A 12,578-nucleotide genomic window follows, 5' to 3' on the forward strand; every position below is an offset into this window, starting at 1 on the left:
CACCATCTCCACTTATAAGCTGTGAATCTTCAATGATGAAAATTCATCACCTGAACAGGAGGAGCACAGCTTGAGGAAAAGTCTGAAAATTGTTGTTTCTGTTGATTTGATTGTTATCTTTCATGGCAACTTTTCCAAACATCTGGAAATAGAAATTACCAGAAGAAATATTGGTTTCATCATAAAAAACTACTTTTGTTTAACTCAACATGAGTTAGGACAGTCATTGTTCATGACACACATTAAAACGATTTCTTGAGAGATTAAATTCTATGGCCTTAAAACAAAGACCAGGCAGAGTTCTTTTGGAAACCATTACTCTGCTTCTTTAGGCTCACTGAATCTATGCTGCATATAAAACCAGAGTAAGTTTAATTTACATGACTTCACTCCTCCCTTGAAAGATGGTACTTAAGCAGGGAAAAACTTGTAAAATCACTGTGCGGTGGAGAGCTGGACTTCTCATATTTGCGCTCTTCTCTCTACATAAATAATGCCAACTCTTTGTCTTTCCCCCAGATGTGCATGTACCTAAGCCAGGAAACCATGGCAGTCTGATTGGCTTGGTACAGCGCACATGCAAGATGGGGCTGCCTCAAGAAGTAGCTAAGGAAGAGGGTCCACATCACTTTTGAGTGGCTCCACTTATCCCCTTGGAATAGCGCCAGGCTGCACAGGGCCAGGGCTACCTGGAAGTGGCAGAGCTTAGAGCCAGCTGGAGGTGGCCTAGATCCAAATCAGAATGCTGCTCAGGAGAGAGAGATCACGCGGCCCCCAATTGATACCCGGCTGCATGGAGTCAGAGCCTAGGGTAGCCTGGAGGCAGTGAAGCCTGGGTCTGGGTGCAGGTGGTGAGACCTGAGGTCCATCCAGAGACAATGGGGCTAGGGACCACAGAGAGATTTCCCAGAAGCGGGCTCAAGAGGTGATAGAGCCTGGCAAGGTCTGGAAGTGGTGGGTTGCGGTGAGGTCAGGAGAGGTGAGTAGAAAGTATACAGGAAGGAGAAGGTTTTGAGAAGGAGAGGAGTGGGGTCACAGAGATGAGAGAGATGGAGTAGGGGGGAATGAAGTAGCCAAGGCAGAGGCAGATGAGAAGGAAGAGGGTTGAGGCAGACAGAGAGGAGGGAGAAGGGTTCAGGGAATATTGAGCTGAGGGAAATTGGGAGGAAGGGTTTAAGGAGACAGGGAAGGGAGAGGATAAGGATAAGGACAGGAAAGTACTGGGGCAGGGAGAGTATAGTAAAAGCTTTGTTATCCAGCATGCTAGGGGAATGGACAGTGATGGGTAGTCCAAAATTCCAGTTCAATCCAAGTCAGTGGTGCCCGGAATGGGCTATGTAAAATAATTTGTAAATAATGTATGTCTTTATGTCTCCCCCACCTTCAGACTGTAGATCATTCAAGGCAGAGACCTGTCTTCTACTTTTATCGTATGTTCCCAAGTGCGGAGTTAAGTTCTCTACACACAGTAGGTGCTCAAGTACCTTGTGGACAGGGAACATGTCTACCAACTATGTTGTATTGTACTCTCCCAAGTGCTTAGCACAGTGCTCTGCACACAGTAAGTGCTCAATATAACTGATTGATTTGAATACACTCTATCGATTATTTCTGAATGTCATGTGGAGGGCCCGTCAACAGTGGAAAGAGGAGCTGTTGTCAGGGGGAGAATTGTTTGCTGAGTTTAGCAGAACCGGTTCTTGCCTACTTTTTTTAAATGGTATTTGATAAGCGCTTACTATGTGCCAGGCACCATTCTAAGCACTGGGGTAGATAAAAGGTAATCAGGTTGAGCCCATGGGGCTCACAGTCTTAATCCCCATTTTACAGATGAGAGAACTGAGGCCCAGAGAAGTTAAGTGACTAGTCCAAGGCCACACGGTAGACAAGCAGCAAAGCTGGGATTAGGACCCAGGTCCTTCTGACTTCCAAGCCTGTGCTCTATCCACTAGGCCACACTGTTTCTCTATTCAGCTGTCCAAGACAACAATGCTGGGACTCCTGGGAAAGCTTATGGCAGAGATTCCAGGGCAACTGTGTCAGCTCATCTCACCACCTAGCAAGGGACTCACACACTGTGAACTTCTTGATATTGGATCATTTGGCCAAGGTTGTCCTTGAATGGAAGGTATCATAAATGGTGGCCACTAGTGCTTTCCAGTTGGTAAGGTGCTGGATAACTCAGCTTTTACTGAAGGAGGGCCTGACTATAAGCCTTGAACAACACGTCCCAACTAAATTGTTGGATGAGTTCCACAATTTTTTTAACATGGTTCTTAATAAATCACTTCTTTGGGGCCACAGAAATTGAAGTGGGAAACTGAGACAACACACAGATCATTCAGACCAAGAAATACACTTTGCTTGAGTTATCCAGGTAACTGAAGCAAAAGTAGGCTTTTTTTTTGACCTGAATAACCTAGATAATTGCCTTAATTCTCCACTTGATTCTGCTAGTTAAATCAATCCTAAGCTCTCTGTAAACACCAAGATGAACAATACAATCAATATAATTGTAATTACCTGCATCCCAATAACAGCATAGATGAAAAACAACATAGCTATGAGAAGGGCAACGTAGGGTAGAGCCTAAAATAGTGAAAGAGTATCTGTTAGTTCTTAACTATTCCTCTTGATCTTTATTTGACTGATAAATGTTAACATGTGCATCTATGTAATATTCTTTTCATTTTTCCATTATTTTCTTATTGGAGAACAGAAACATTTAATTATCACAAGATGTTATTGCTAATCAGTAAATTTTCTCCTTGGGGTAACTGTTTGCTACAACTCATAAAGCTGGAAGGAATTTTTAAAATTCAGCTTGCAATGAGATACCTTAATTTTACAACGCATCATTTCAGTTGATGCAATACTGCTTCCCATATAAAAATCTACTGTACTTAGTGAAATGGAATCCAAACCAAACATTATATTTATAGTTACAAGGGCCATTTTAATGAAAGCTGTGTGGTTTAAATCATTTTAAAAAATCTCATGTCAGCATTTAAAAGGTGGCAAATTTAAATGTAAATTTAAATTCTACTGCAATTACATAACAAGCCTTAACACAAGAGATCATGTTTTGAGTTAGTGCAATTTGCACTGAAGTGCAATTTTGCCATCAATGTGGTTAAAGCTGGATTTTCATTCTATCAAACTTGAGGCTGTGGCCACTTGTACTCAACAAAACATTAAATTAATAAAATTAATTACTTTCCTTCTAAATAAAAAAATGCAATTATAGAAAACATGTGTTTGAATCCCTCCTACTAGTTTAAATGTAAAAATGAAATGTTTCCAGGGGCTCATTATTTTGACTGGGCTAATATGACTGACAATTCCCCTTACAGTGTAAGTACCTGGCCTCTAAAACAGCAAGGGGTAAAAAAAAAAACAAATAAAAAAGGCCCAACTAGCATTTTACTCACCTGAAAGGATTTGATAAATGTCCATAACAATGTCCTTATTCCTTCACCCCTGCTGAGAAGCTTCACCAATCGCATCACTCGGAAAAGACGGAAAAATGTGATGGAGATTCTATTGCTCTCTTCGGAGTTCTGAAGGATTATCAGGAAGAAGTCAAACTCATTGGAAAGCAGAGCACTCATTAATTTCAGAAAACAGTAATAGATGCAAAGGTGAAAGAAGTAAGAATTGAAGATGTGTTCGTAGGGCCTTTTCATCTTAATTAGCATAGTATGAGAGCAAAAGTTACATGCTAAAATGCAGGGCCTAGAGAATCATTTCACACATCACATGCACTTCCCAAGTTTTAATTAGTTATTAGGATCAGGTTGGATTTGTTTATTCAACAAGGATTCAATAATACTGGAACTGATGTTGAATGCAAACCACTGCATACACTGTTCCAGGAGGACAATCAAAATAGTGAAAAATCAGTGGAGAAATGGAAATGTTTAAAAGATTCAACTCAAGTAGAGGTACACTACTGGGGGTCAGTTGCTAATCTTACCCCAGAAGCAGCAGTTGGGACAGGGGCAAGGATATTTTCACTTTCAGTTGGCTTTAAGAAATCAAATCAAAATTAAAAAAAAATACATGAATTCAGCTAGAGTGAAAAGTAGCTGCATGGTGGACATTTGACATTTTTTATGGTTCTGTTGTTTGTGCACTTCCTGGTATGATATAATTCAAATGCTCCCTAGGCATTAGCAAGGTGGGCCCTAAGAAGTATTTCCCACCCCATACTTGAGCTAGCAGGATTAACAAGATCTGGGCAATCCCTCTGAGTTGAAAGGCCACATAAAAGGGCAACACATTCCAAGGTCGGAAAATACCCAGTGTGCAAAACTATGTTTTTTCAAGAAAGAAAGATAGGAATTCAATATCCATTTGTGTATTTTTCTTGGGAAATTCCCCCAACTCATTTGCCCATAGCTATCTTCTCATTATATAGTGATGACCTTGTTGTGGGCAGAGACTGTCTCTCTCTATTGCTGTATTGTACTTTCCCAAATGCTTAGTACAGTGCTCTGCAAACAGTAGGTGCTCATTAAATATGACTGAATGAATGAAGATTCTGTGATGAACACTGGCACTTCAATCATCAACATTCAGCTCAGCAACACTTCAAAGTAAGAGACCCTACAATCAAGAAGCACCTTCTAGAACAGCCAATAATTATCTATGGGAGACCTGAATTTTACCCTAAACTTCCATATTATTGCCTTAGCTAGATTCATTGAAATCTGTCTAGGAGACCAGCTGTACTTGAAGACCATCCGCCAAAATGATGGTCTTGTGAAGGTACCATTGTGGGGGATCACCTAAAAGAGATGGCAGGTTTTCCTACCAAAGCAAGAACATTAAAACAGGTCAGTTAAATAATTTAAACAACTAACATAGATGCAGTAACTTAAACTGCTAGATATATTATGCAAATGAAAGGCTTAACTAACAACTTAAGCAGTTTAAATCTAGTTTAATGTCCTTCCCAAGATCTGTGAGGAGGTGGAAGTTAATGTCCCCTCTCCACTGCCTCCAGATCACGGGGAGGGATAAGGCAGTCTCAGCACAGTGCCAGCCAATACTTACCACAGACATATGGATGGTGGCAATGGTTGCTCTTTCATTCATAATGCAGAATCAGCCATCTTTAACTGTGCCCAAATTAGATCTACACCCTGGCACTAATTATCTGACCGAACCTTCAACTTTGCTGTGGGTCAGGCCAGAGAAAGTGTGGGTGGGCAAATCCCTACCAAAACCGCAGCTTTGGGGCCAAGACCTTGCTCTAGCCAGGCACAGCCCAAACAGTGGGAAAGCCTGGATGTCTGCTTGCTTGGGAGATTCATCAGGTGGTGGGGGTCATGGACACCCACCTCAGACTGGCTCAACCCACTTTTCACTACCCATTCCCTCCAACTTTTCACTACCCATTCCCTCCAACCCTATCTCATCTCACCTTCCTTGAAGACAGGAACCATGTCTACTTACTCTACTGTACTCTCCTGGCTGCTTAATAAGTGCTCAATAAATACCACTGATTGAATGACTATATCCAAACCAACTGCATTGTATCTACACCACTGCTTAGTACAGTGCTTGGCACAAAGTAAGGGCTTAACTTATACATATGCACAATTATTCTTAATGACTGATTCTGACAATATTCATGCCCACTCTTCCCTCTCGGAGTACTATCTTTAACTATTCACTCTCCTCTAGACTGTACGCTCACTGCGGGCAGGGAACATGTCTACCAATTGTTGTACTATATTCTCCCAAATGCTTAGTACAGTGCTCGGCACACAGTAAGTGCTCAATAAATACCTTTGATTGATTGATGGTTCCTTCCCCTCTGCCTTCAAATACACCCAAGTTTCTTCTATCCTAAAAAAAATTAAAACTTTCTCTGGACCCCACTATACCCGGTAGCTATTACCCTATCTCCCTTATCCCATTCCTCTCCAAATTCCTGGAACTAGTTGTATACACCCATTGCCTCCACTTCCTCTCCCTCAATTCCTTGCTTGACCCTCTAGAATCTGGTTTCTGCCCTCTTGAGTTCACTGAGACCCCTCTCTCCACAGTCATCAACGACCCCTTACTCAACCAATCCAACAAATATTTCCAAATCTAGTGAATTTAACTTCTCCTCAATCTCTTGGCTGCCTTCAACACTGTGGACCACACCCTTCTTCTGAAAGCATTATATAATTTTGGTTTCTCTGACCCAGTTCTCTTCTTGTTATCCTTTTACCTCTTGCCTGATGCTTTTCAGTCTCTCTCTGTCTCCCAGCCTGCAAAGGTCTGTTCCTGTTTTCTTCTCTTCCCCACAGCCCTCTTATAATCTCATCTTCTTCAGGCAACCTACCCTGATTAATTTCCAGTACCCCGAGTCATTGCAACCTAACAGCCACCCTTAATTCTTATGTATTTCTACCCCAACAGCACTTATGTGCATGTGTGTGTGTGTGTATACCTATATATGTGATGTATCAATATTGCAACTATATATACATTCTAAGATATTCACAATGCTACCCATTTTATCCTTATTCTTCCTCTTATATTCATTCAATTCATTCAATAGTATTTATTGAGCGCTTACTATGTGCAGAGCACTGTACTAAGCGCTTGGAATGAACAAGTCGGCAACAGATAGAGACAGTCCCTGCCGTTTGATGGGCTTACAGTCTAATCGGGGGAGACGGACAGACAAGAACAATGGCAATAAATAGAGTCAAGGGGAAGAACATCTCGTAAAAACAGTGGCAACTAAATAGAATCAAGGTGATGTACATTTCATTAACAAAATAAATAGGGTAATGAAAATATATACAGTTGTGTTAATAATCATTGTCCCCCTCAGATTGTGAGCAATGTGAGGGCAAGGGTGATGTGTCTTGCTTCTGTTAAACTCTGCCAAGCACTAAGCAACGTGGCTTAGTGGAAAGAGCACGGTCTTGGGAGTCAGAGGTCATGGGTTCTAATCCCACATCTGCCACTTATCAGCTGTGTGACTTTGGGCAAGTCACTTAACTTCTCTGTGCCTCAGTTACCTCACCCATAAAATGGGATTAAGACTGTGAGCCTCATATGGGACAATTTGATTGCCTTGCATCCTCTCCAGCACTTAGAACAGTGCTTTGCACATAGTAAGTGCTTAACAAATGCCATCATTATTGTATCTACCTCAGCACTTAGAAAAGTGCTTGGCACATAGTAAGCACTTAACCAATACCATTATTATTACTTAGATTGTGAGCCTACTTAGATTGTAAGCCTACTTAGACTGTGAATCCCATGTGGGACAGAGACTGTGTCTGACCTGATTACCTTGTATCTGGCCCAGCATTTAGTACAGTGCTTGGCACAGAGTAAGCATTTAAATACTACTATTATTATTATTATATTCAGTGCTCTGCAATTAGTAGGTGCTCGAATGCCAATGACTGATTGACTGTATGTTTGAATTAAATTATGAAGTTGACTTCTCAGGTATCCACTTGCCAGAGAACTAAATCTTTAAGTAGAGAATGATGTAATGGCCAACAGGACTATGTGAATTTGGGAAAGTGTCACAGAAATTAATAGTACTACTAAAAAACGTTCAGTCCACATCTCCCCCCTCTGCAAGAGCTTCCAATGACTGCCCATCCACCACCGCATCAAACTGAAACTCCTTACTACTGGCCTTAAAGCAGTAAATCACCTACCTTCCTCCTACCTTACCTCTCTGATTTCCTTCCACAAGCCAGCCCATACACTTTGCTCTTCTAATGCCAACCTGCTGGGCTATGATTTAAGTGTATCTGAGCCAGGTTGTCATTTAGCTGCAGTTGAAAAGAGCTCAGTAATTTCCCATAACCACAATTGAACTGGGTCATGAGTATACAGGCACTTGCCTTATGAGCTCCCTCTATGAGGAGACCTTTTGACTAACTGGGTGTCCTTTGGGGGAAGTGTCATATTTCCACTTTGGCCCTTTCTCTCTAACATAGTCTTCTTACTCCTCCTCCTCCCTTTTGATTTAAATCTGATTTTGCCCATGAGTAATGCCTAGTGTATTTTTTTTTTAACAGACAGGTCTTAGAACTGCTAATTTTTGAGCAGTTCCCTGGGAGGGAGAATTGGGAGAGGGAAACTGGAGCTGGGATCTCTGACCCACTGTTTGGTGATGACAGGGTGTTGTTGCTTTTTAAAATCTCTTACTTTTACTTTCCTAGTCTAGCTGCCTTGTCTCTAACAATAATAAATAGTGTACTATTTGTTAACCACTATGTGCCAAGCATCATGCTAAGTGCCAGAGTAGGTAAAATATAATCAGACCGGAAAGTCCCATCCCTCTTTAGGCTCACAGTGAAGGAGGGAGAACAGGTATTTAATTCCCATTTTATGATTGAGGAAACTGAGGCACAGAGAAGTTGACTAGCCCAGGTTCACACAGCAGGCAAATGGCTGAGCCGGGATTAGAACCCAGGTCTCCTGACTCACAGGCCTGTTCTCTTTCCACTAGACCACACTGCTTCTCCCTAGGTGTTTTAATGCTATAACAAATAACTAGATTGCTTTGATACATTATCGTGTGATATTCTAACTTATTTTTGAATATTATTTCTTTCCTAGCTCAATCAGTAGTATTTATTGGGTGTCTACTGTGTGCAGAGCACTGGACAAGTGGTTGGGACAGTAGAGAAGCAGCGTGGCTCAGCAGAAAGAGCACAGGCTTGGGAGTCAGGGGTCATGGGTTCGAATCCCGGCCCTGCCACGTGTCAGCTGTGTGACTGTAGGCAAGTCACTTAACTTCTCTGTGCCTCAGTTATCTCAGCTGTAAAATGGGGATTAAGACTGTGAGCCTCAAGTGGGGCAACCTAATTACCCTGTATCTACCCCAGTGCTTAGAACAGTGCTCTGCACATAGTAAGCACTTAACAAATACCAATATTATTATTATTATGATGATGATGATGAAAGAATTCATAGGTATGGTCTCTCGCCTCAAGAAGCTTACAGTGTAGCACTAAAATAGATTATAGATAGCAGGAAAGAAGAAATAGGGGAATAGGTACATCAGTTAGTTCTTATATAATGGGGTATGTAAGATATGTACAGATGAGCCTTGGGGAGGTCTGAGTACTTAATGTGCTTATCATGTGCATAAACATAGCTATTATAATGCTACTACTTTTCATCACAGGTCCAGTGACTGCTTCATCTTCAAGCATGGAGATTCAAAGGAAAATGGGACATTATAAGTGTCTAATAAATGTCATGGCTGCTGTTGCTACTATTATTACGACAACAGATGTTGGCATGTATCATATGCCTTCTATGTTTCATGAACAGAAGTATCAGTTCATTGTTCCTTTACCCTCTCTCACAGCAGTAAAAATAAAATCTAAATTTGGAAATACACACCTACTTTTTCAAATGAAAGAAATCTGCACAGAACTAAAACCTCGGCAAGCAATGCATGGCAAATCAAAGACATCATTTCCTAAATATCAAAGGGGAGAGAGTAGAGGGACGATGCCAACAATGTGTCTGAAGAGAGAGCAATAAAAAAAGAAAATGGAGAATTCAAAAAGACCCAATGCTCACTGTTACAGCCAAATAATACAGAATGTTAGTGTGGCACATGATGGGAGGAGAAACATTTGAGTTTCCAATACAGGGAAGGCAGAAGAAAATCAATCAGTAGTAGGCAGAGCACTATACTAAGTGCTTGCGAGAGAATGAGAGAATTAGTAGACATGATCCCTGCCCTCAAAGAGCTTGCAATCTAACAGGTAGATAGATACTAAAATAAACAGAAGTGCTACTGGGGTTGTGCTTAGTGCTCAGGTAGTGTGTAAGTCCTGAAATGGCAACTGGGGATATAATGCAGGGAGATTAGAAATCTCCAGGGAAGGCCTTCTTGAAGAGATGTAATTTCAGAAGGGGATTTGCAGATAGGGAGATCAGGGGTCTATCAGATATGAAGGGGGAGGGAGCCCCAGGCACGAGGGAGGGTGTAAAACAAGAGGTTGGTGGCAGGAGAGAATACGGTAGAGCGAGTAGGTCAGCTTGAAAGGAATGAAGAGGGCACGCTGGGGTGCAGTTGGAGAAGCGAGTGCATAATTAAGAAGGAGAATCCTGACTTTCATAAAGTCAATGGTCAGGAGTTTCTGCTTGATGCAGAGAACCATGGGGTCTCCATTGGAGGTTACTGAAGAGTGCAGGAGCATGTAGCATGATGTATGGGCAGCACAGTGAACTATGGATTGGAGAGAAGAGATGCTGGAGGCCGGGAGATGAGTGAGGGTGTTGATGCAGTAGTCTTGTTGGGACATGACAAGAGAATGGACAAGTGTGGTGGCCATTTGGATGGGGAGGAAGGGATGGATTCTGGAAATGTTGTGGAGGAAGTACCTCCAGGATTTGGTTACAGATTAAATACAGGGGCTGAAAGACAGTTAGGACTCAGAGATAATGCCATTCCCCCCATGCCCTTCCAGATCATCCTGGAAACTCAGAGGGAGGAGGGAGAATTTGAAAACAGGTGGGAGATCTAATCATAAGAGATGGCTGAGAAGAATGACAAAGTCAATGTGGGGCTGGGAAGAAACCAGGAAGATGCGGGGGAGAAGGGGAAATTGGGGGAACTTATGCCTGATGATTTCAATTTTGTCAACAGAGTAGTTAGCAAGTTATCAGGGGGTAGCGAGGGCCCATGTCTCCCCCATCCTAAAAAAACCCTCTCTCGACCCCACTTCCCCTTTCAGTTATAGCCCTATCTCCCTCCTACCCTTCCTTTCCAAGCTCCTAGAATGAGTCATCTACACTCGCTGCCTAGAATTCCTTAACTCCAATTTTCTCCTGGACCCCCTCCAATCTGGCTTCCATCTCCTCCACTCTACCAAGACTGCTCTCTCAAAGGTCACCCATGACCACCTTCTTGCCAAATCCAATGGTTCCTACTCTATCCTAATCCTCCTCGACCGCTCAACTGCCTTTGACATTGTAGACCATCCCCTTCTCCTCCACACCTTATCTCACCTTGGCTTCACGGACTCCGTCCTCTCCTGGTTCTCCTCTTATCTTTCTGGCCGTTCATTCTCAGTCTCTTTCGCAGGCTCCTCCTCCCCCTCCCATCCTCTAACTGTAGGGATTCCTCAAGGGTCAGTTCTTGGCCCTCTTCTGTTCTTCATCTACACTCACTCCCTTGGTGAACTCATTCAGTCCCACGGCTTCGACTATCATCTCTATGCAGATGACATACAAATCTACATCTCTGCCCCTGTCCTCTCCCCCTCCCTTCAGGTGCGTATCTCCTCCTGCGTCCAGGACATCTCCACCTGGATGTCTGCCTGCCACCTAAAACTCAACATGTCCAAAACTGAGCTCCTTATCTTCCCTCCCAAGCCCTGTCCTCTTCCTGACTTCCCTCTCACTGTGGATAATAAATGTCATGGCTGCTGTTGCTACTATTATTACGACAACAGATGTTGGCATGTATCATATGCCTTCTATGTTTCATGAACAGAAGTATCAGTTCATTGTTCCTTTACCCTCTCTCACAGCAGTAAAAATAAAATCTAAATTTGGATCCGCCAAGATCCGCCCTTTCCTCTCCACCCAAATGGCTACCTTACTGCTACAGGCTCTCATAATATTCCGGCTGGATTATTGTGTCAGCCTTCTCTCTCATCTCCCTTCCTCCTGTCTCTCCCTGCTCCAGTCTATTCTTCATTCCGCTGCCTGGCTCATCTTCCTGCAGAAATGCTCTGGGCATGTCACTCCCCTCCTTAAAAATCTCCAGTGGTTGCCTATCTAACTCTGCACGTAACAAAATCTTCTCACTCTAGGCTTCAAGGCTTACCATCACCTTGCCCCCTCCTACCTCTCCTCCCTTCTCTCTTTCTACTGCCCACCCCTCATGCTCCGCTCCTCTGCCACTCACCTCCTCACCATCCCCCATTCTCAGCTATCCCGTCATTGACCCCTGGCCCACGTCCTCTCGCTGTCCTGGAATGCCCTCCCTCCTCACCTCTGCCAAACTAACTCTTTTCCCCTCTTCAAAGCCCCACTGAGAGCTCACCTCCTCCAAGAGGCCTTTCCAGACTGAGCTTCCCCTTTTCCCTCTGTTCCCTCTGCTGCCTCTCTGCCCCCCTCCCCTCCCCTCAGCTAAGACCCTTTCCTCCTTTTCCCTCTGCTCCTCCCCCTCTCCCTTCCCTTCCCCTCAGCACTGTGCTCATTTGTATATATTTTTATTACCCTATTTATTTTGTTAATGAGATGTACATCCCCTTGATTCTATTTATTGCTATTAAGTTGTCTTGTTTTTGTCCATCTGTTTTCCCCCGACTAGACTGTAAGCCCGTCAACGGGCAGGGATTGTCTCTATCTGTTGTCGAATTGTACATTCCAAACAGTACAGTGCTCTTCACATAGTAAGTGCTCAATACATACTACTGTGTCAGCCTTCTCTCTGACCTCCCTTCCTCCTCTCTCGCCCTGCTCCGGTCTATTCTTCACTCCGCTGCCCAGCTCATCTTCCTGCAGAAACGATCTGGGCATGTCACTCCCCTTCTTAAACAACTCCAGTGGTTGCCTAATGACCTCCGCTC

At 43.1% G+C, this 12,578-nt stretch overlaps 1 protein-coding gene across 1 annotated transcript in view; it reads right to left on the reverse strand.

The window, feature by feature from the left end:
• CACNA1D (calcium voltage-gated channel subunit alpha1 D) overlaps positions 1-12,578 on the reverse strand; it is a 428,992-nt gene that overhangs the window by 37,639 nt on the left and 378,775 nt on the right. Inside the window, exons 33-35 of the mRNA XM_039910398.1 lie at positions 3,432-3,560; positions 2,524-2,589; positions 51-142 (exon numbers count right to left, since the gene is read on the reverse strand). Of these exons, the coding sequence (XP_039766332.1) occupies positions 51-142; positions 2,524-2,589; positions 3,432-3,560 (287 nt within the window). The remainder of the gene's footprint in view (positions 1-50; positions 143-2,523; positions 2,590-3,431; positions 3,561-12,578) is intronic.

This window comes from Ornithorhynchus anatinus, chromosome X1 (assembly GCF_004115215.2).
Source record: "Ornithorhynchus anatinus isolate Pmale09 chromosome X1, mOrnAna1.pri.v4, whole genome shotgun sequence".
NCBI lineage: Eukaryota > Metazoa > Chordata > Mammalia > Monotremata > Ornithorhynchidae > Ornithorhynchus > Ornithorhynchus anatinus.